The 25,601-nt window shown below is 34.2% G+C and overlaps 1 protein-coding gene across 7 annotated transcripts in view; it reads right to left on the minus strand.

Moving 5' to 3' along the window:
- Positions 1 to 2,139: 2,139 nt before the first annotated feature.
- LOC109092180 (paired box protein Pax-2a-like) overlaps positions 2,140 to 25,601 on the minus strand; it is a 30,153-nt gene continuing 6,691 nt past the window's right edge. For 2 of the 7 annotated variants that reach the window (XM_042736010.1, XM_042736011.1), the window contains exons 5-10: positions 24,374 to 24,493; positions 15,344 to 15,519; positions 10,979 to 11,093; positions 6,359 to 6,460; positions 4,615 to 4,701; positions 2,140 to 3,827 (exon numbers count right to left, since the gene is read on the minus strand). In XM_042736010.1, the coding sequence (XP_042591944.1) occupies positions 3,709 to 3,827; positions 4,615 to 4,701; positions 6,359 to 6,460; positions 10,979 to 11,093; positions 15,344 to 15,519; positions 24,374 to 24,493 (719 nt within the window). In that variant the 3' untranslated portion in view covers positions 2,140 to 3,708. Of the gene's footprint in view, positions 3,847 to 4,614; positions 4,702 to 6,358; positions 6,461 to 10,978; positions 11,094 to 15,343; positions 15,520 to 24,373; positions 24,494 to 25,601 lie in introns of all 7 variants that reach the window. The other 5 variants (XM_042736012.1, XM_042736013.1, XM_042736015.1 and 2 more) reach the window with 4 other exon arrangements.

The following is a 25,601-nucleotide window of genomic DNA, read 5'->3' on the forward strand; positions in this document are numbered from 1 at the left end:
TATAAATGTATGTATAATTATATATGATACATAACATATAATTTAGATATATTAAATAATTTATTTTATAAAATATAAAATATGACCTGCCCAACTCAATCCGAGCACCTGAGTTCTTAGCCATCTTTAAGAATCAGCTAAAAACACATCTCTTCCATCTTTTTTTGACCCTCTAACTCTAGCACTCTATTCTAATTCCATTATTTAAAAAAAAAAAACACTTGTCCATTTTAGACTTGCACTCTATTCATTTGCTGCTTGTTTTCTTTACAAAAATAAACAAATAAATAAATAATAACACTAGCTTTCTATTCTTTTTGTGTTCTGTTTTCTTTTCATTTATTATACAGTTGACAAAAGCAACACTTTTGCCTCTAACACTAGCTTGCTCTATTCTTTTTCTATTCTATCAGACTTGTTATAGCACTTGTCATTGCTCTTTTGTTGATTTTGATTGCTTCCATTGTCCTCATTTGTGAGTCGCTTTGGATAAAAGCTTCTGCTAAATGACTTAATGTAAATGTAAATATAATTTATTATCATTTTAAAATAACAATACTGACAATAATTGTATTGTGGTATTTTTGCTGAAACTATAGTTACCATGACAAACAATTATGTTATAGAGTCATGAAAATATATAATTAATTTATTCTTAAATTATGTATATATAAGACAAACCTGCATTAAAATCAACATTGCACAACAAAAGCAATAAAAGGCCTCATCTTTTTTTTTTTCTTCACCATAGAAAAAAAAAAGTAGTTTAACAGTCAGATTTTGTTCATAGACAAATAAAAAAAATCTCTCCTAGGGCTAGTGATTTTGTTCAAGCAGGATGAACTCACCTCAGTCAGTTTAGTCTTTTCTCCTTTATTAATAATCAATAATGAAGCACCAAACAATTCTCAATAAGCCTGCAGGATTAAGAGATGGGAAGAACTCATTCCCAAAGAAATTGATTGCATCCTGTGTGAGAATTCCTGCTTAGATGCCTCCCTCTTTTTGTGAAATCTCTGCTAATTGAATTCATTCCCATTCCTTGAAAATATTATTTCAGCTTTTCAGGGCCTGGAGAGGTTATACATTTTATATGTTTGGTGATCCAAATCATAAAGAAAACATTCTCTGGCGCTCTTCCCAGCCACATTGTGATCTCCGGCGCCCTTAAGTAAGTTAATCTATTTAGCTTTAAATTCCCTAATTACTTTTTTTGTGAATAAACAAAATAGAATTCAGTCGATTAAGCAACAAGGTGCTTCTAAAGCCTCGAGGGGATCGTTCTCACGAGAGCCCAGAAATGCTTCTGAAAGAGATCTGAAAGTGAATTATTGCTACATTTTATTTACAGACTAACACACGGCCTGTTCTTTATTTGCACTTTCTCATAAAGCTGTTATTGAGGACAGTGATATTCATACTGTCATTGTTCATGCTGTAATAAATCATGTAAATTTATAGTGTGTTCTTAGCTAATAGATGTTGCATTTGCACAGTAACTTTTGTTAGAAACCTACTGTTAGATTTAAATGTATATTTTTGGACAGATAGATGGATAAATGGATGGATGGATAGATGGTTGGTTTTTAAGTGTTTAAAATAAATAAATTAATAAATAAATAAGAACATGTGTTGCTTTGATTTAGAAGCTGCATGTTAGATGTATTATATATACAGTATATATTAGAATATTCCTGTTTGTATTCAACCTGTGTGTGTCTGTAAGTCATTTCTACAGATGAAACCAGAGAGACAGAGCAGATTTGATCAGAATGTATTTACAGTACAGAAATGACATTTCACACAAAGTTATTTTAAAAATTATTTCACAAAATAACATAAATAATGAACAAAACAAACATGTCAGTAGTTTTATAGTTTATGCATACAACAGATTTTCTTAGCTCTGCATAGGATTTGTACATACATTGAAAATGTTTTCACTATAATACTGTTTGTACAATGCAACAGCAGACTGTAAATAAAAATATACATCAACAAAAAGTCTTTGGCAAATGTGATACAAGTACATTCTCTCAACTGTAACATATTCAATGTGAAATAATGTTGTTTTTTGTAAGATGATGTCAATAATGGTGGATAATGTAGTTGGTGATGATGAAAAGATTTGCAGATTTGCAGAATTGCACTTGTTGTAAAGCATTTTTATTTTATTTTTTTTGCATTACTGAAACAGCTTGACGTTCCCAAAGCAGAGTTCTGAAAAGTAAATCATAAAGCCGATAACCAGTGACCAACCCATCTGTTGATTAATTGAACAGCTGCTAACTATTCTGTAAACACATTTGGAGGTTTAAGTGCTTCATCTGATCAGTAGTACATGTTCGTTTGCTCAAATGCTTCAAAAATTCTGAGCAAAACACTGAGCATCCAATCCGACCGAAGAGTAAGTTCACTGTTTATTCACTCAAGACATCTCATATAGAGCACAACCCATAGTGCAAACAATAACACTGAGGGGCGAATTCACTAAAACACTTATGCATCTGTATTTAAGCACAAAAACCTGGGTATTATTTGCTGACCAGCTCCAAACCAGACTAGTCTTAAATATTAGTCATCTATTTTTCTCCCTGCAAGACTGGTCAGAACTTTTATTTTAGTCAATTACATAAAAAGATTTGAATTGGAATTTTTGAATTTGAAAAATCTGAATCCGTAGTAACAGTTTTGACATAATGACTTAAGTTTATGCACCTGGCTGAAATAGTGTTTGCAGCGTTTTGCATAAATCAAGTGCTAAATCTATCATGCATTATTAGTGAATTCCCCCCTGAGAATTTGACATAATTTGATCTATGATAAACACATAAAAATGCATAATGAATGAAAATAATCCATGCATACTGTAGAGTTCTTCATGATACTTTTGTCATTATAAAAAACAAATAAATAACATAAAAAATTTATTTTTCACTTATAATCGAATCTGGTCTCGGTAGGACCAGGGTCGACAGTTTCTCTGTTTCTTGTCCGGTTTCATCTCTTTCTTGTTGGTATCTGATTGTTTCTCACAGAAGTGTGCTAGAGTTCTTCTGCTGGCGTTGAGAGCGTGGAGAAGGCCTGTTTGATTTGTATTTCCATGCTGAGTTTGTGTACATACTGTATTGAGTAATGAGTTACTGTATGATGAGTGGAGTGTCAAGTTTTGAGTTTTACTGCTCGTATTTAGCACAGTCCAGAGAATCTACAACCATGCGTTGGAACATTTTCCTTGTCCAGATGTGTTCATTTATATAATAGGTATTCATAAATAAAATCTAGACATTTTTGTACATTTGGATAGACGTTGAAAAGTACAATCTGAAATGAAAATGCTTTTACATATGAACAATTTTCGTTTAAAAAAAAAAAAAAGTCCAACTGTTGATATCATTCATTTCAGTGTCTGTCCAAACAAACCAATACATATATATGCTAGAAGCACTTTAAATATGAATACCGATGAATAATATTAATGAGAGGACAAAATATAAAAGTATTTTTAAAAAGCAGATGTTAATTCCGTTTTAAAAATCATATTTACTCTCAGTCTTTGAGATATACATTTATTGTTCGTTTATCGTTTTTTCCTCGTCGAGTCCGTTGGGACTCGTGAGAATGGCTGAATTGTCGTTGAGATGTTTTTGTTCCTGATTGGTCTGTTCTTCATCATGTGATTGCATGATGTCCAATCAGCTGCACTGCTCATACTGGCAGAATATGAAGTCCGAGTCCATGGGCGTGCCGCCTAATTTGGTTTCCGTGGTAACTAGTGGCGGTCATAGGCAGTGGCAGCAGTTGGGGGGGCGGAGCCTCGGGATGCACTATAATAATAGGGGGAACCTGAAAGTTAATAAGAAAGGAATGTACCATTTCAATATACCAGGAAAATGGCTGCATAATGCATATTTGTTTTAAGTATCATATTATTATATGATATTGTTATTGAACGGCAGTCCTTCCAGGATTTTGCTTTCACAATAATTAATGCAAATTCCACCGATTACAATAATGCCAATTTTGTAAATTTTTACATGTAATAAACTTCACCCAAGATGAATTACAAACCATTTAAGTTGAACTGATTATGCAAATGACTGGGAGAATATTTTAACACAGTTTCAATAGTTTTATCATGTTGTTTACAGAAAACACAAATATATGTCATTTCAGTATATATTTGGATGCTTACAACATTTAGCTTGTGCACTAAAACATTCGCAAGTAATTATTACTGCACTTACATTAATTACATAATGATTATTGGGAAAGATTCAATGCATAACACTACAAAAAAAGTCACAAATGTGAAAAGCTGTAGCATATTCTGTTGTTTTAGACCGCTTAAAATCAGAAAAATATGTAAATGGGACTGTTAGTTAATTATTTTATGAATTATTATTTTCTTTTAAATCTAATTTCTGTCTCTTAAACAGACAGTTAACAAGTTACAGCGACTACAATTTACAGCTTTTTATTATTTGTTTGTTTGCATTTTGAATTGTATGTATATATTAATTAAAATTTTAAATGCAATTTATTTTGTAACAAAATACTACTCCTATAATATTTTGACAGAAACTATGGTCCATTTCTGTAAGAGATACTCACTCAGTATTGCTGGGTTGCTGAATCTCCAGGCTTCATTATAGGTTGTGTACTGTGGATGGCTGTAGGGATTCCCTGAAAATTCGCTCCCTGAAACGGGACACAGACATGCATGTTAAAATAATGCACCATCCATTTTACATCACAGCTGTTGAAAATTTGATTAAAATTTCAAACATTTTTGTAAAATATCAAAATATAGATTTGCAATGTCTGATTTCTAAAACCCACTGTGTCCTGCTGACTGACTGCACTACTGTGCTGCTTCCTTCTCCAAAGTTTCTTACTCTATTGTGTAATTTGATTGTGCAGGGAGAAAGTCAGAGCGTCGTGCTGAACAATGTTGGTCCAATGCTGTTTCTCTTTTATGGGATAATAAAGAGGTGTTTTTATATGCGCCGGCCGCATTGAGGGCTGTCAGTAAATCTCTCTGTGAAGCAGCAGGTCTGCAGAGAGCTGCTTCTGCTGTTCTTATTACCTGGAGCGGCTAAAAATAATGCAAGATCGAACCACATTTTACGAATTAGTGTGAGCTCAGTGATCACAATATGCCTTTCGTCTGGAAATCTGTTGGAGCAGTTAATTCTTTAGTCAATTGTGGTTTGATGGTCTATAGTTAAAGGCTTCCTGCATTCACACACTGCTGAAATGCTGCTTCTGTGAACGTCTGCAGGCTGCTGTAAACACTACGAGACTTATTTTACTGAGTCAGACTGGTATCAGTGTCTGGTCACTTCATAAATGTAAGCCAATCTAATATTTTATTACTTAAGCTTTTATCAGTTTAGAGAAGTACGGAAAATACTATGGAAGTCGATGGCTACCAGCAACTGTTTGATGACCAACATTCTTCAGAATATCTTCCTTTGTGTTCGGCAGAGGAAAGAAACTCATACAGATTTAAAACAAGTGGAAGGCGAGTAAATGATGCAATAAGTTTATTTATTTATTTATTTTTTGTAATACTTTGTGTTGTATTACAGTTTAATGTGCTTAGACAGCTACACTATACAAAAGTTTGGCATTTGTAAGATTTTTAAACATTTTTGAAAGGCGCCTTTTCTGCCCAAAAAGGCTGCATTTATTTAATAAAATTACAGTTAAAATTGTAATATTGTGAAATATTATTACAATTTTAAAAAAAAGTGTTTTCTATTTGAATATATGTTAAAATGTAAATTATCAAAGCTGAATTTTCAGCATCATTACGCCAGTCTTCAGGGTCACATGATTATTCTAATATGCTGATTTGCTGCTCAAGAAACATCATGAAACGTGCTTAAATTTTTTGTGGAAACTGCGACTCATTTTTTTTTTTTTTTTTTTTCAGGATTCTTTGATGATGAATAGAAGGTTCAAAAGAGCAAAATGGAAGTCTTTTGCAACATAAATGTCTTTACTGTCACATTTGATCAATTTAATGTGTCCTTGATGAATAAACATATTAATTACTAAGAGAACAACTAAAATAGTATCAGTTTGGGGTGGGTTGTCAGTTTTTGTTAGATAAATGGCAGATAGCAAAATATTTGGAAAAATTACTGGTGCAGGAATTTACTATTTTTACGTATTTCTAAAAAATGTATAATCTTAATGACTAACTTTTTTTTTTGATGATAAATATAAACTCCAGTGCATTGTTTTTATACTGTGTTTAAAATAAAATAATTTTCTTTTGGTTAAAAAAAACTGTCATTTTAAATTTCATTGAAATTGCAAACACCTTTTTCTGTCTCGAGATACTCACCAGGAACCATTCCAGCCAGTGTGGACGTTGGGTAGCTGCCCTGCCCGGTGGGAGGGACGTGAGGTGGATATCCGGGTAAGGTTGTGTTGGCCATATCCCGACCTGCACACATAAATTACACCAACACTCACTTTCTGTTCCATCCATAAACAATAATTGATTCAGCTGATTCTCCACAGACCGCAAATTCATTTTAAACATCACTCTTACAAATAAAGAACATCAATGGAACCGTTGCATTTAAAAAAATGGTCCTTTATAATGGCAAAACGGTCTTTACATTATTAAAATGTAAAAAAAAAAAAAAGAAAAGTTATTTTAAGAATTGTTCAACTTAAAATGGTTCTTCTATGGCGTCACTGCAAAACAAACTCATTCTGGTTCCGTTATTTTATAAGAGTGTTGTTGTTGAAATAATGATTTTACTCATTTAAATAGTACAGAATCTGTTTTTGGTCTGAGACAGAAACACATCAGCTACAGTACATTTGCAGAAACACTGTGCATCAAAGGATTTATTCTTGTCCTTTTGGGGTCAGAACAGAGAACAGATGTAAGCAGGCTCAAACTGACCACCCCAATACTGGCCTCCTCTAAACAGTCAGTGTCTCTTCTTAGCACTAAGAAGCTCCACATTCAGAGCAGTAATTGGGGCTGACGCTTGGCTGTCCTACCCAGTGCCGTGAAGCCTCGACCCAGCCGAGCGCTGAAGCCTGACACCCCTCACAGACTAATGTTTTTGTTCAGGAAAGGGGGGCTGGGGGAGATGTGGAGGGTTTACTGGGGACACTGGGGGAAACTTGGCCACCGGTTCAATTCTAATGAGCAGGACAGTGTCCATCAAAGCTCAGCGAGTGTAATTCTGTGTGGACCAGGACGGTTTGCCAATGAGCAGAAAAAAAATATGCAGCACAGTACAAAGGCTAAACAGTGGCTAAAAATGCAGACAAAAATCTGACAAAAGCATCATACTTTTTAATTTATTTATTTATTTAAGCAAAATAAACCATTAAACGAATAGTTCACCAGGACATTTTCAGAGATTGTCCTCACCCTCAAGCCTTCCAAGATGTAGATGAGTTTGTTCATTAAATTTGTAGAAATGTAGCATTACATCACTTGTTCACCAATGGATGCTCTGCAGTGAATGGGTGCCGTCAGAATGAGAGTCCAAACAGCTGATAAAAACATCACAATAATCCACAAGTAATCCACACCACTCCAGTCCATCAGTTAACATCTTGAGAAGACAAAAGCTGTGTTTGTAAGAAACAAATCCATCATTAAGATGTTTTTTTAACATCAAACTCAGTTAAAATATGAGTCAATAATACATAATAATGCTTCAGAGAAAAAGTCCATCTCCTGTTGTCTCTCACATTAAAATCCAGCCATTTATCCATTAGAACTATTTTGGCTTGTAAACAGTGTTTGAACAGTGCAGATTTCTCTCCTCATTCAGACCAGACAACTTTTCACTGGAGAAATCAATACTATGGATTGTGGATTTTAGCCAGAAGCAAATGTTTGAAGTTAAAAACATCTTAATAATGGATTTGTTTCAGCTTTTGTCTTCTCCAGATGTTAACTGATGAACTGGAGTGCTGTGGATTACTTGTGGATTATTGTGGTGTTTTTATCAGCTGTTTGGACTCTTGTTCTGACGGCACCCATTCACTGCAGAGCATCCATTGGTGAGCAAGTGATGTAGTGCTAAATTTTCAGCAAATTAAATCCCAGCAAATTCAGAAATTTAAAATGGACAGCTTGTTAATGCCCATTTTTTAATGAAACATTTAAATTAATTAACCACAAATTAATTTGAAATATCTTCTCCTACAGTTCATTTTCTCTTTCAGGTGCACTTGTTTGAATACTTGAGTATGTTTCTGACTCACGAAATACTGACTGAAAAAGAAATTACATGGCCTGACTCAGTTATCAGTCACCAGACAACAAACATGTAACGCCTATTGAATTCTCATTGAAACCTCTTTGCTAAAAAATCAGGGTGACCTTAGTATTATCTGAAAAAGTTGAAAGGGTTGAGTGGGAACACTTGCTTCAACATCGCCGTATTAAATTTGCCATGACAGGGACACCTTAATGTTCCAAAAACAAGGCTATGGGAAACATTTGACCTCTATTTTCTACATTCAGGATGCAGCAATTTATCACCAGCCAAAAAACACGGCACCCTAATTAATTACAACTAAGCAAAGGATGTTTGGAGAGCCAAATTGCACTAATTCCCTGGATGCACGGTGAAAGTCATTTGTTATCAAATGTGTGCTCAAAGGTTAGTTTGCTTTTTGTGAAGATGGAATAAGCATTAATTTGTGTGACTAGGAGCGTGGTGCCCTCAGGTGCAGACACGGATAGCCAGTTTGTCAGAAGAGAGAGAGAGAGAGAAACTACTGCTTCTTTTTAAGTCGACAAATTCATTGCATTTCCCAGCAGCATTTTCCATATAACTGGACAAAGTTCAGCAGAAGCAGTAGACCAGATCAAGTGTTAAAGTTGTTTTAGTGGACAATAATTATATATTTTTACTAAATATTTTACTAAATTTTACAATATAAATTTTAATATAAATGTATTGATTTCAAATCTTAAAATATATAATTAGTTTTAGATTATATATTATTTTTGTATAATTTATATGAATTAAATTATTTATATAAATATAAATAATAAATGCAGGCAGTAAGGATTTTATATAAAGATAAATAATTATATTTTGTAATTATTATTACATTATATTAAGTTATTTTATATAGATAGATAGATAGATAGATAGATAGATAGATAGATAGATAGATAGATAGATAGATAGATAGATACATTGCAGGTAGTAGGGATCTTTAGTAGAACAAGCCAAAAACATAAAAGATGTGTATCTGTGAGGTATTCACAGTTCACCAAGAACCCTCATCTCCTCTGGCACCGGCTGCTTCATGACGCATTAATTTTTAATAGATTATGCAAATTCCCTTGCATAAAATCAACAAGATCAATAACTGTGGGCATTTTAATTGGGGTTGGAAAACATGGAGGGTGAGTGTAATCTGTGTTTCTTTTCCGTTAAGGAAACCATTCATCTAAACACTGGATCTCAGCCTAACCAATGGAAATCATTTGAATATTTTTGTTTTGATTCTGAATTTCTATTTGGTAAGTTTATCATGCATGTTTAAACTGGAATATATTAACATTTAGTTCTACGAAAAAATGTTTGTACTCATCCTAAGGTTGTTTTAAATCCCAAATACAAAATGTATGCACTGTATGTCATATGGACTGTTTTAAAGGTTTTGACTTGACAGCATTCATTTTCATATTTATTCTTCATAACATCTCCTTGTGGATTGAGTTTGGGGCTCATGAAGGTGAGTAAATGATGGCACATTAACCTGATTATTACATTCATAACCGATTAATATAAACAACACACAAATCTGTTGTGACGTGAAACTACCATGAACAGATAATCAGTTCATCAACTACAAACCCACATTCTCTCTCTCTCTCTCTCTCTCTCTCTCTCTCTCTCTCTTTCTCTCTGTCATCAGCCAAACACACACACAGCGATGCCTGTAATGGCTTTCGCATAATTATGTGAATTTTAATAAAAGCGGTGTATATTTATCTTTGACCTGAAGATGATCGTAAAACTGTCAGTAAACTTAACACATTTCACATTAATAACTGGCACAACAAGCACACTACGTTTTAATTAACCGTCCCATCATTTATTATTAACAAGAGCGAGCGAGCGAGAGAGAGACAGAGAAACAAATACCCCACGTTCCCTGTCTGCCATGAGCAAATGATGAATTTGTTTATGTAAATGTTAATATTTGATATCATTTTGAAGCTCAGCGCTGTGAAAGAGCAGTTAAGGAACCAATGTCCTCTGTGCAACAGCTCGTTAGTCTGAAGCGGGTTTCATTACGTTCGTTAAAAGAACAATATCACTTCACATGAGAGTTTTAAAACTGCAGATGTAATTCATGCATGTAGATAAAACATGACTGACTTTACGTTTCAAGAGTTAAAAAGTATATTCAATGCATTTCTGACAGGATCACTATCATCAAAGATGAGTGACAATTACCCTACAGTTTTATTTGGTGGTAGGACTCGGTTCTGGGCAAGAACTTACTGCACATCCATGCAGCCTAGCATGGATAAGAGAAGGGAGAGCAGCGATAACCCCCCAGGGTAAACAGAACAGAACCAACATAAATGTATTGCAGATATCATAAAAGTTCAACAATTTAATGTAACATTTTAGAAATTAATCTGATTCAGAAGACCGAATCCTGACTGATGAGAGGAGGAGCTGGGGATGGAGGAGGGTGATTAGCTACTGAGCAACGCAAAAGCTGCTGATAATACTGAAGGACATATATATTGTGCTGTGATAGATGTCTCATCTCTATAGGTAGACATGGATCAGCTGATGCGAGCTTGACTAATGTGACCTGCCAGAACTGACAGTACACTTGATTATTATACTTTACTGCACAAGGCCACAGTGTGAGAATAATAATTAGCTATTAGAGCTGAATGTGAGGGGGTGAATGGTCATGAATGGGACTGATCATGAGATCTTACCTACAGGGTAGCTCTGTGACACACTGACGCCCAGGTCAGAGGTCGTGCCGGAGGATAAACTGGGCTTGACTTCATCCAGGCCTGCGTTTAATGCAGGGAGGCTGTATTCACTCGCCTGCAGACCAGAGCAACATCAAGATCACATCAGCATCGCTCAACACTCTGTTATTGTCTTTCCCTCTTTCAAATCAAACTAACAGTCACTTATGTTATGCTTCATGCCTTTCCCCCTCACAATGTTCTTCTTTCTTGCATTTTTAATTTTAGTTTTTTTTTAATTTATCTACATATGTTATTGCTATTACTGTTTTCTCATACTTTGTAAATTTTTCATTTCCTGACCATATACAAATATATATTAAAATCCCACAGATTTACATTGAAACCATATCTACAGACAAGAATATCAAAGAGTTAAGGTTGGTCTGAGTACTTGGTACTTGGTCTCTGAACCTGTTACTTTAGTATTATTTATATACTATTGATAGTTAGAATTAGCATGACTTTTAATATTTTCAATTTTCATTTAAATGTATTTTTATATGTTCAGTTTTAATTTTCACTTAATTTTTAGTAATTTTTAATTTATTTATTTTATTATCAAATTTATTTGTTTAATATTTATTTATTTATTTGTTTGTTTGTTATAAGTATTAGTTTCACTTAACTTTTAGTTTTTAATTTTTTGTTGTGCTTTTATAATTTGTATTATATTTTTTATTATTATTTTGAATTTGTATTTTTTATTATTTTCAGTTAGTAATTTTTGTGCTTTTTCTCAAACTTATTTCAATCATCAGTTTTAATTTTTAATATAATATATATATATATATATATATATATATATATATATATATATATATATTATATATATATATATATATTTGATTTATTCCAGCTAAAGTTATGTTTTTAATAGTTTTTGTTAATGATAACTCTTGTAACCCTTCACAACACCCTGAAATATTTGTTAGCATCCTCTTTGTCTTACAAAACAAAATCACTTTGCTACAACAAGCCATCATTTGAGGTGGTTGTGTTTCCCATTGGCAAAACCCCTTCCAGTTTTTCTAGAAAGTAAAAATGATGACATGTTAGTGTTGTTGTTATGAATTAAAATTGAGACTTTGATTAGTTCACCTCATTCTATAAATAAGATCATTTCTGAAGTGGTGTTTTAGCCTTTGCTGAATCACTTATAGTTGCAAGGCCCCGCTTTGGAAATGACATTGATAAGATTTATGATTTTCACAACCCCCTTCCATTACACATATGCTCCTCAGACCGTGTCAGCAGATGGGGGATTTTTTTTTTTCTTTCTTTCTTTTAGCTCTTTTGTTATTTAATGAGATGAGACTTCCGGCGTCTGCATGTTGAGAATGCTGTCCAAAGTAAATGTGTGTGTGTGTGTGTGTGTGTGTGTGTGTGTGTGTGTGTGTGTGTGTGTGTGTGTGTGTGTCACGAGAAGGCCCCTGACCCCAGCCATGTCTGTCTCTATCACAGATAAACTCTAATTGTGGGCTACAACTGTTTGCGGTGGCCCTGCCTGATGTTCCGCTCTTTTCGGTGGAGGCCGTGGAGCAGAACAGGCTTTTCTCATGCAGATGGAGGGGAGAGTGAAAAGGATGAGCACATGGCTGGCAGAAGTGTGGGAGGAGAGCCTATCTCATTCAGCATCTCCAGAATGGCTTTTTAATGCCTCTAAACACAACCAAACCACTGGCTCTGCTCCAATACCTTGTCAGCTGCCTATGTAGGAAGTGTTTTAGGCATCATAAGCACACTCTGGAAATCAAAAGCTGCTCCAAGATGTGTTCTTTTGGCCAAATCTGAAGACAGGCAATACCAATGCATTGCGACAAGTTCAGTGAAAATCTATAAAATATACAATTATATAATATAAAATAATAATAAAAATAAATTATGATAATTTTTTTTTATTAAAAATAAAGAAAAAATGATGAGCTCATATATATTTATTTATATATTTTTATCTCACTGAGCTCACATACATAAACATTTTATTCGGTACCAAAAAGTATTTATTTTATAAAAAAAAAAAAAGTTAAAAATTTTTTTTGTTATTGTTTTTTTTTGTTTGAGTTGTTTACTTAGGTGAGGTGCTTTTGTTGTGTGTTAATTTATATATGAAAGGAAATATAAACATGATTCAAAAAAAACTAATTTTACTTTTGTGAAGTTATATATTTAAAAATGTAACAATACAAAAACAATATTTGTTATGTGAAGTAAATGTTAACAAATAAAATAAAAATATATATTTAAAAACAAATTATACTAAAGCAACATTTCTCATTTTCATTTAACTAAAATAATTAAAATTGAAATCTAATCTAAAATTGAAATGAAATATATACTAATAAAACTGTATAGCCGTATTAAAAAAAATAAAAAAATAAAAAAACAACAAAATTACTAAAATTTTAACTAAAATAAAAATCTATAAAAATCTCAATGATACTAAAATAAAACATGCATTTCACATGAATTGTACTATTTCTTTATTAGTTGCAGCCTTAGCTGCAGACATGTAGAGCATTCTAGTCACTTTTCCAGTAATCTGATTCCACTGCAGTGATCATGATTCCTTAGAAGGCAGCTACCTAAGCAGACAGACAGCAAGGCAGCTCACTAGGTTTGGATCAGAGCCATTAAATAATAGGCCAAGAGAGAGAGAAAGAGAGAGAGAGAGAGAGAGAGAGAGAGAGAGAGAGAGAGACAAAAATAAAAAGGTGGTCTGGTTTAGGGATGGCAAAGGAGAAAAAAAAAGAATAGTGGTCTATGAAGGGAGAAAATAGTCTGATTAATATTGCTTTAAATTAAAACTGATTTTTCTAGAGCGTTCCGTTCGCCCATTTTTTCCTTCAAAGGCTTTCCGTGTTTCCTTCATTTTTCCCCCCTCCTTTTTAATACCCTCTTTGACGGCCTTTGTGATTGCGAGTCATTTCCAATTCATTTCGGTATTGATCTTGCAGTGAAAATCAGTTTTGTAATTAGCTGCAAATTAGGCCTTCTTCTGGAGGTGAGTGCTGTCGGCCTGATTAATCGCTGGAGTAATGTCTCCCGATCGCACCCAAATTAAAATGAACTCAATTAGGCCATTCCCTTTGCTTTATGGCTCCGACTCGCTCTTTCGTGGAGAGAAATTAATCGTCACTTGTTGTTTAGTAGTCTAATGAAAGTAAATAACGGTTATCCATTATAATAAATCCAACACTTTTAATACGAAATTGTACATAAAGGCTTTCATATGCTGTTGTTTGTGTGTGCATGTGTTATTAATTGCTAACATTGTTGCTTTGTGAGCGTTTGGCCACATTTAGATTTTGTAAACGCTATGAAGGAGCCGTACAGGAAATGACATCATTTCTCATGCGCCGCTGAGTGGGCGGTAGCTCTTCTCGTGTTGTTTTTCCTGAGAATGTGTTTTTATTTCCATCAGAAAATCAATAAATGGAGGGAGTTCTGCTCTTTGATCCTCAATGCATAACTGGAACACCAGCACTTACTGATAAGCAACACATTTATTTATACACACACAGACATAAAAGAAAAAGCATTGGAAGCACACCATAAATATTGTAGTTTTCTTAGAAATCATGCTGAACTATTTTTAGTAGTTTTTCAGACCTTAGACATAGTGGTATATATATATGTATATATACAGTATATGTATACATGATGTATACATTGTGTGTGTGTGTGTGTATATATATATATATATATATATATATATATATATATATATATATATATTATTTTTTTTTTTTTTTTTTTTTTTGTTTTTTTTTTTTTTTTTTTCAGAAGAGAAATTAATATTTTATTCAGAAAGGATGCATTAAATTAATTAAGGTGACAGTAAAGACATTTATGTTATGTTAATTAAATGTTTTGAACTTTCTATTTTTTAAAGAATCCTGAAAAAAAAAAATAGCAGTTTCCAGAAAAATATTAAGCAGGATTTTTTTTTTGTAACTTATTACTTATTAAACTTATTAATAATTAAGCACCAATAATAATTGACAACAACCTAGCCCCAAATCAGCATATTAGAATGATTTCTGAAGGATCACATGACACAGAAGACTGGAGTAATGATGCTGAAAATACAGCTTTGCATCACAGAAATAAATGACATTTTAAAATATATTCACATAGAAAACAGTTATTTAAAATTGTAATAATATAATTGACAAAATTACTGTTATTACTGTATTTTTGCTTGCAGAGCATAACCATTTAAAAAATTGGATTTTACCACTGTATTTACCACTGTATTGTTTGTAAGGATAATTAGCTCTAACATCAATATATTTCCTAGTTACAGAAGGTGACGTCACTCACCTGCTCCGGTTTGATGTGTTCAGGAGTGGGAAAGACGTCTGGGAATGCTGGCCTCTCAAACACTCGGTCCAGGGCCTCTAACTGCTGCTGGGTGAAGGCATCGGCTCGTAGATGTTTCCTCAGGCTCTCCACACTGCCCTGAGAATCACTGCTCTGCACTGAACCCACAGAACCATCTGCAGACACAGAAAACAGCCTTCAACAACAACTACATGCTGTAAGAATATGCCAGAACCTGAGTGAGGATCTTCTGAGCCAAATGAGTGAAGGTCACGTTTCAGATCAATTAGCACAGTAACTGAATTGCCAGGAAATAAATAAGAGTATCAGGACTCTTTCCATGTCATAAGTCTTATAATAGAGTAAATTAAATGCTTAATGTTATGTATATGTTAATGTTATCTGAAATATTTGGTCATATTACATATCCTACTTATATGCCTATATTAGCTGTCTGTATTTACATGTGCACAATGCATTGCATGCTCATCTCTCTTGTTTTTTTTCCAGGTGTGTGCAACACTGATTTGATTCTCCAAAACCTCTTTACTCTGAACCTGACACACACACACTTGAAGAAAACCTCTGCTGTTATTGTTCAATCTCTTTACCGGTTAAACAACGCTCCACAAACAGCACTTTCTCTTGGTTTTCCTCTGACCTGATTACCCTTGTGCTGAGTAATAGACTGCCTCACACCTTCCTCCCTCTGTCTCTCTCTCTTCTCCTTTTCACTCTGCCAAAACGCTTTAGAGCTACTTTAAATATCTTCACATCCCGCCTTCTCTGGAAAGTCGCGTCTCCCTTACAAATCTGTCACTCTACATTCACAGCATATTATGTTCTCTATGTGGCCCGCAGGTGCTGTGATGTATGACATGCTCTGCCTCTATTGATTGACCCAAGAGAGAAAGAGAGAGAGAAAGATGACCTAAGAAAAAGAAAAACTCTTATTCTTCAGGCATTAAGCAAAATGATGTAAATACATTACTAAGTAAATGCTGTTTTTTTCTATTCATCAAAGAATCCTGAAAAAAATGTATCACAGTTTCTACAAAAATGCTAAGCAGCTCAGCTATTTTAAATATTGATCATTATCAGAAATGTTTCTTGAGCAGCAAATCATCATATTAGAATGATTTCTGAAGATCATGTGACACTGAAGACTGGAGTAATGATGCTGAAAATACAGCTGCGCATCACAGGAATAAAAAACATTTTACTATGTATTCACATGGAAAACAGTTATTTTAAATTGTAATAATATTTCACAATATTACTGTTTTTACTGTATTTTTAATGAAATTGTTTATTTTTTGTTTAGTATAGTTATTTTTTTATATTATTTTAAATTTATTTTCGTACGTATATATTTATTTTATTATGTGTATATATTTTTTGTCAGAACTATTATCTACTTTTATATAAAACATTATAAAAATATAAAAAGTTTGATCATTTTAGATAATTTCTGTAATTTTAATGCAGTTTTATTATGTGTATGTTTTTTTTGTAAGAACTGTTAACTGAACATTAAAACATTTAAAAAAAAAAAATCCTTGGATGACCTTTTTATTTTTATTTATTTTATTTTATTTTATTTATAATTTTTATTGTGTTTTATTATTATTGTTTTTTTTTGTTTTTTTTTTTTTTTTTTTATTTTTTTTTTTTTTTTTTTATTTTTTTTTTTTTTTGATGTCCCATTTTGTTCCAGTACTCAAGAATCAGTGAGAAGAGAGACGAGGGGATAGAAAGAGAAAGAGAGCGGGATTGCTAGATGGAGTGATAGAGGCTCAGGCTGGAATGCAGTCTTGATGAGTATCCTGTCTCAGCTCATCGTGTCTATAATACTCTTCTTGATCGCACATTTTTCACTGCCGCTGAATTCAATTGATCAATCATGTCTGTCTGATGGCACCATTTCAGCTGGTTATTACCACTGCGCTTGTCACGGTGACCTTTTCGCTCTGCACAGCGCGCTCTTTCACACCACACACACACACTGGACACTGCTCTTTCTGTGCGCGTGTGTGTGTGTATGTGTGTGTCTACACAAGTAGATTTTAACATTTTCTGAAGCTTGCAAAACTAGGGTGTTCTGGGTGGTCGTTAACCTGTTTCTCAAGTATTTATTGGGCAGTGCACTGCTATACGATTGATAGGGTGAGCTAGGCGGTTGTTAGGGTGTTGCTAGGGTGATCTAAATGGTTGCTAGGGCATTATGTTGTTTCTATGGTGTTCTATGTGGTTGTTAACCTGTTTCTGTGTGTTTTCTGGGATATTTAGTGGGCAATGCATTGCTATATGATTGATTGAGCGAGCTAGACAGTTGTTAGGGTGTTGCTAAGGTGTTCTAAATCGTTGCTAGGGCATTGTTATACCATTTCTAGGGTGTTCTAGGCGGTTGTTAAACTGTTGCTATATGATTGCTAAAGGGTATTTAGTGGCCAATGCATTGCTATGACTAATTGAGTTGAGTTGCTATGCTGTTGCTAGGGTGTCCTGAATCGTTACTATGGTATTATGCCATTTCCAGGGTATTCTAGGTGGGTTTTAAGGTCTAGGCATAGCATAGAACCCCTAGAACAGCTATGCTGTGTGATTACGTGGGTATTTAGTAGGTGATGCATTGCTACATAATTAATTGAGTGAGCTAGTTGGTTGTTAGGGTGTTGCTATACTGTTACTAGTGTGCTCTTTGTAGTTGCCATAGCATTGCCTTTTGTTTCTATGTTGCTCTCTGTGTTTTCCAAGGTAGTTGATAAAATTTTCTGCATTTTTTAGTCTGATATGCGGTTTGCAGTTGCTCACTAGCCGAAACTGTATCCTCAAGTCTCTGAGCAATAGTAATAGTGATGCTTGACTTAATCATGTGTTTTCCCCCCTTCAGTCTGTTTCCGAGCAGGCGCTCTGTTTGGACAGCTCCCATGGGGGTCCTTGAGGTGGAGTGGGTATTTGCTGTATCGTGCACAGGGGCAAATGAAGTCATTAATTAGGTGCCATTAGGGAGCCTGGGCCACAAAACTGATCAATACAGCTACATTTGTCATTCACACCAGTGACAACAGCTTCCCACTCACTGGATGAGCAAAACACGCACATGTGCGCCCATTACTGCTCTGGCTTCCTCTGTTGTTCTGGCAGGAGCGATGAATGTAACGCTTCAGCTGCTTAGAGAAAATTGACTTCTGAATCCACATGTGACTCCTACTGTGATCAGGAACTAACATCATTATATTACAGAAAAATCTGTTTTAAATAAAAAAATTAAAAACAATATTACAAGGAATATTAGATGTAGATATAGATACTGTTTATTATATTGCAACGCTCTGAGAAAAAAAATAATTGGGGAGTTAATTTTTTAGTTTAACTTTTAATATGTAAATTTTATTTACAATTTTGTAAATTTTTTGTACTTTTATTCTTCCTTTAATGGTTAATTTAGGTGCAAATGTGTTCCTTCTGAAAGGATGTCCCAGTCACCGTTTTTGTACCTTTTAATCTGAGAGTGAAGTCTTCTGAATTTATATTATGCTTTGTGAAAAGAATAATACACATAAATTACTGGCTGGAAATCATGCATTCTATAGCAGCTCTCAAATCAAATTTGTGTCCATGTATATTCAAGTTTGCATATGCAGAAGTGCAAATCAGATTTCGTTTGACTTCAGAAGACTTTTTATATAGTGTCATATAAGCTACTTTTATGATACTTTAATGGAGCTCTATCTCCATTATGGCAATGCTTTTGTTTTTGTGTCTCATACAGGTTTGCAACACCATGCAAGATGAAAGATTTTTTTTTTTTTTTTTTTTTTTTATTAACATTTGCATTTTACTCTCTTTCACACTTTTGCCCTGTTTCTATTAGATTACCAAACTAAAGTGTGCAGTGGATCAAGACAGTCGACGGGTATCTATCGTTACAGAATGAGGCAGTGTTTTCTCCCATTACCAGTGTTAAGTAATCAGATTACTTTTTTCAAGTAACTAATAAAGTAATAAATTACTTTTTAATTAGCAAGTTACGTTTTCAAACAAGTAATGCCAGTTTGTTTTCCCCTTTATTAACATTAGGTACTTTTTAGGGAGTAATGCAATATTGTAATGCATTACTTTTAAAAGTAACTTTCCCCCACAATGCCCATTAGTGCTTATGTAATGGCTTTCACTTGGAGCCTCAGTGGCACCGGCTTTGAGGCGCTGGTGCACAATTGCGATGTGTGCTGCCCTGCTGCTGTGGTATTGATCTGCGACTGAGTGGAGCGGATTCCTTTTGACGTGAGTCAGTATTAAGACTGAGGTAACGAGGGAGCGCTCTCTCTCAGAGCAGATAAGCAACTTCATAACGCCGCAGGATTCACACCCACAGGGCCTGACCCCTTGGGAAAGAGAGAGAGAATCTGCTCCACAGCTTCTCTTATGGGTCCGCTTCAGGACCTAGATTTATATGACTTTCCAAGTGGCAAACCAATACAGTACCAAAACTGTTTATTGCATAAAAGTAATTTAGGATGGGTACCAATTTGAATACTACAGACTTAAAGTACATACTTCCCAAATTTTGAGTGTGTAGTAAAACTGTACAGAGGTATAAAGACACTTTCATTTACCATTTGTACTTGCATCTAAGAAACTCAATACCTTAATCAAATGTTTTGTCCTTACTTTTAGCTAAAAAACCTGAAAAGGAACTAACTTTTCCACTTATAGTGGTTTATTAACTAGCCTAAAAAAAGCATGTATCAATGCAAAAATTAACCATCCATGCATGTATGACATGCTGTTTTCAATGTACTATAACTGAGGCATGTTAATTGTAATATTGCATACTATTTAGGATGGATAGTACATGTGAACTGCAGCCATCCTGTTAAAATGAACATTTACATTTGTGCTTTTCTAGTTGTAAACATATTCAGTAAAGATATATAGAAAAAATCTGATCTCTGAGGGGAAAATATATTATGTAGAAAAAACAACAACAATTAATATACACTTAAACAAGTGGATTTAAACAATAATATTGTGAATTAAATTGTGGACAAGTGTGGTGCATGTTCCATGATCAAGTTTACTATGGTTATCATAGTTTAAATTAAAATATCAGTGTTTTTAATACTAGTTACTAGTTGAGGTAATTTGATTTTTAAAAGCTGAAGGAAAGCCTGTATTAATATTTTGTGGTTTTCTAGTATCAACAGTAACTGTAATAATTACAAAACATTGTTTGTTGTTGGCACAATTAGCTCTAAATGCATGTACAGTATGGGCGCACTGTTGAAAATGCACTGGAATTATTATACTATCTGGGAATCTTTTGGTCATGCTTATTTTTATTATTAAATCATATTAACTCTAATCTCAGTTAGCATGTAATTGTAATCAACATGCAGTAGGTAGATATGCTGATTATAATGGGTAATGGGACTATTCTTGTTTTGTTACTTTGTGACCATCACGTTCAGCATAAACTGTAGATATATCTAAAAAATAACAATATGCAGATAAATCACAAGCTTGCATTTCAAGAACCTCCCATATTGTGTTTTTTGGTTCGTACTTTTATCTTTTAATAAACATCCTAGCCATAATGTTGTGACAAAAACCATTCCAAAGTGGAATTTTACAACTAAAGATTAAATGCATTTCCCAGCATAAACACAAGAGAATCTGTTTAATGGTTATGAAAATAAAAACACATATTCACAATCTGAGCTAAAGCTGTGCAGCACCAGCTCTCTCTCTCCTCCGTGGTGTCTTGGGTTGGCCGGCGTAAAACTGCTCTCATCTTTTTAATGGTCTGCTCTTATGAGACAGCTGTAAAGGGGGGTGCTGGGATGTGTGGATGTTAGATGTTAATTTGTGCCGTAATAGCTTTTCTCAGCGGAATTGCAAATTCTCTTAAATGTCACTTGCAGCATCGCGGCTCAGACAGCTAGGGTCCGTGCGGATAGCAGAGCTGTCTCTCTCTCTCTCTCTTTCTGTATCGTGCTACTTTTAATTTGCAGTAATACAGTAGCGCTGTCAGATTAATGGCTGGTGTGACACCTGTGTCCCCGCGGCCTGCTCTCTCAGCTCCGCCGTGTACATAACGCGTGTCACAGCACATTATCTCTCTGCTCAGCTCGTAATGGGCCCTGCGTCTGAGGCCGCTGCTGACTCCAAACCTGTAGGAACCGCGGGAGCTCTTGGCCTTTCTTGGCATACCGCCACAACCAGGACCCAAAAAACACTCCTTATACCACTAAGTTCTGTTATATTGCATCTGACAGTCCTGCGTTTAAAAACTCACTGTGGTTTTCTCGAAAAATAGCTGTTTACAGTGCATCTTGTTTGTGTGGTGGTTTAAGACACTGTCCAAAGCAACGAGTGAAATCAAAATTGACTTTCTTAATGCATGGTCATGCATCTCTTTTACTGATTAATTTGGGAAAATACATCACATTATGGAAGTAAAATGCACTGAAGAAAATGATTTTTCATTTAGATTATTTGGAGTATTTTTACTATTTCAGCCTTTCTACTTCTAACTTTCACGTTTAATTCAAAATGTTATTTGTGATTATTTGTGAAATGTATTAGCAATTTCTGAATGAAAATCGTTTGACAGTAAATCCTAAAAATTTACAGTACATTTTACTTTCATAATGTAATATGTAGGAAAATGTATTATAAATATCAAAATATTATTTTTTGCAATCTGATACTGGCTGTTTCTTTGTAATTATTCACTCAAAATATCATTTTCTCATTTGTTTACAGTGCATTTTACTTATATAGTGGCAAATTTTGTTTTAGTCAACAATGCATGTTGACTTTAAGTATGCAGCATTGTGGGATTTTACATTCTATATTTACTAGATTTTGCTGCAGGGAAGACATTGTTTTAAAAGCATCTTAAGCTGAGTTTGTGTGCGTGTGTGTGGTGGCTGTGGCTGCAGATTCGTCTGGCAAAGATAAAGTATACCTATTCTGGATTCCAGGTGTCTGCAGTCTGTGCTGTGTGTGTGTGTGTGTGTGTGCACAGGCATCACATGACCATTTGTGAAGTTATACATAACATACACTGCCCTCCTCCTCTCCTCTCTCTCTCCTCCACCTCTTCATCCCCATCGCTTAAATCAAGAAAATGGCCACGCATCAAGAGGATCATTTGGGCTCGAGAACAACCCTCAAAACAGTCAATCATCTTAAAGACGCACACACAGACACGAGCAGATCTGAAGTCTCCCATCATTCCTGCCGCCGCTGTTGTCACCCTTGCGCCCTTGCAGCGTCTGACAGCAAGAAAACCTCTGAACCCAATGCAACACAAACGACTGCGAGCACAACGCTCTAATCACAAGAATGGCTCTTTCTGTGCGCAGCGGATCACGTGGTGCTCTATATGTAAATGGCATTTGCATGGTTGGCACATGACATGCATGCTGCTATCTTTGCTTTGCTGTTAAGTTAATCACCTATTGCCACGCATCATTTATGCCATACATGACATCATGACAACTCTGGCTACTGATGACATCATATGAATGTACACTGTTCACAAAACCTTTCGCCAGCAAAGACGGTGATCTGTGACGTCAGCAGACAGGAAATCATGTAAGTGCATTTATAATTTCTCTTAGTTCTCGCTCACTCATTCTTTTAGTATATTGCAACTATATTGCACTGGATTTGCCAAAAGGCATAAAATCTTTAAAAGATATGCAAAGTTTTGTCTGAGATATATAATGGAATGTTATGTGGATATCCACAAGCAAAACTGCATATTTTTGTATATTTTAAATCATTTATATAATGTATTATTAATGTTAGTTATTATTAATAAGAGTAATATTAAATATAAATGAATAATATTTTATATTGTGACTTAATATACAAAATATTTTCTGTCTGTAAGGTTTTTACATATTTTTGAAAGAAGACTTTTATGCTCAACAAGGCTGCATTTATTTGATCAATAATATGGTAACAGTAGTAATATTGTGAAATATTATTACAATTTAAAAGAACTGTTTAAAGAATTAAGAATTTGAATATATTTTAAAATGTAATGTATTCCTGTGATGCAAAGCTGAATTTACAGCATCACTTGATCCTTCATGATCTTTAAATCACTCTAATATGCTGATTTGCTGCTCAAGAATCATTATTTTTATTATTATTATCATTTGAAAATAGTTGTGCTGCTTCATATTTCTGTGGAAACTATGATGCATTAATGAATATATAGTTCAAAATAACAGCATTATTTGAAATGGAGACCTTTTAAAAAATGATAAACATCTTCACTGTCACTTCTGATCAATTTAATGCATCCTTGCTGAATAAAAGTATCCCTTTCTTTGAAAAAATAAGAGAGAGAGAGAGAGAGAGAGAGAGAGAGAGAGGGGTCCTTGAGCTAAATGTCCTCTTAAGACTGTCGCTCTTGTTTGACTGAGTTTGTTAGTTGGCTACATCATCTTGACATGTAATTACTGAAGCTCTCTTAATCACTGCAGTGCAGATTAATAACGGGGGGCTCCTGTGGGGGTCACATCACCACATCAAACCCCTCTCTGCCTCCCTCTTAGTCACACACTTGATAAATACTGCACCCAATCATTACACATTCAAGGGCAATCTGCTCTGAATATTATATGCCAAAAATAAACGAAGTAGATTTAAACAGAAAACTGACTTTGAATGCATAATACAAAAGCACAGTGGACAGTGTGAGTCATCAGATACTAGCTATTTCTGCTTATCCAAATATACACCTCAATAAATAATATACACCTCAGATAAATAAAAATATAAATACTAAAATGTAACAATATTAATTCCAATTTAAAAATAAAATAAATATTATTAATTATGAAGTCAAACGTTTAATAATAATAATAATTGTTGTTGTTGTTTATTAAAGTTGAAAAAATATAATGAATCCTTTTGTTTGTAGCCCTGCATGGCTTCAGGAGTATTTTGTCTGCATGTCTGTCCTCCAAAAGAATGTGAATGAGAGAGGAACCGCAGACTTACCAGCATCTCTTTTCCTCTTTTCTCCATTGGAGCGAGGGATTCCCAGAATGCCGTTGATTGAGTAGGAGCCCACAGGGTCATTGGAGGAACTGGAGACTGGAGGAGATGCTGTACTGGGGACTATAAAGAGCGAGAGAGAAGGTAGATGATGGAAACTCTTCCCATGTGTATAACATCACTTTAGAATCACTTATCACTTGCATTTGTTCTGTTTTCCAAAGATACTTTGGGGTTCAAAAGTATAAGACCACTAGTGTTTTGGAATTTTCTACATTAATGCTCATTATTACAAATTACGCTATCAGCATAACAATTTAGATGTAAAAATGAACACAAACTCTCTTTTGCGTAATAACAGCAGGACTGGAGCTACATGAACAAAAGCTGATGATCATATTCTCCAGCATGATTTGAGAGTATCTTAAGCTTCAATGAAAGCAAGAAAATCTGATCATCTGTCACATAATCAATGTTACTAAATTACCTGTTTTTGATTAGTCACCTAAAATGTGCATAATCTTGTATAATTCTTCTTTATTTTATGCCAAGTCCTTTTTATTCCCTGGTTTACATTTCACACAATTTTCACCTACACTTTACATGATTTGGATATGATTTAGCTCTGCTAAGTATTTATTATGATGTGCAGAAAATGTCTAATTTTACCTAATTTGATGATGCTGAGTTCAAAAATGTTAATAAAACTTTCCATCTCATACAGTTTTTTTTTCACAAAATAACAATAAAGATTTTTCAAATTATATAAATTAATGCACTACAATAACAAAAGCAATAAAAAAACAAAAAAAAAAAGTATACAAAATGAAAAATGTAATTTACGATCTGCAAAGAAGTGGGAAAAAATTGATTAGGCACAAAATGCTTTTCAGAATACATATGAAAATGGGCCAAGAATGAAACAAATAGTTGTAATCTGGCTCAGAGGAAGTTTATTTTCTTTTGTTTATGGGATTATACAACTAACTCTGGCACCTTACAAAACAAAAACGCTAAGAAATGCATCATATTTTGAAAAAGTGTGATGTGCTCAAGCAAAACAGACTCAGCCCCTCAAAATTTGTAAGAAAAAAGTATTGTATTTCATTCAGCAAATATGACGCAGGGCCGTGATATGAATTAAAAGAGGATAAAAGTTTACAGTGCATCTGCACTTTTGAACTAAACCACTATGACATTGTAGGAAGGCATCTGATCGTGGTTTATCTTC

Source organism: Cyprinus carpio, chromosome B12, assembly GCF_018340385.1.
Source record: "Cyprinus carpio isolate SPL01 chromosome B12, ASM1834038v1, whole genome shotgun sequence".
Lineage (NCBI taxonomy): Eukaryota > Metazoa > Chordata > Actinopteri > Cypriniformes > Cyprinidae > Cyprinus > Cyprinus carpio.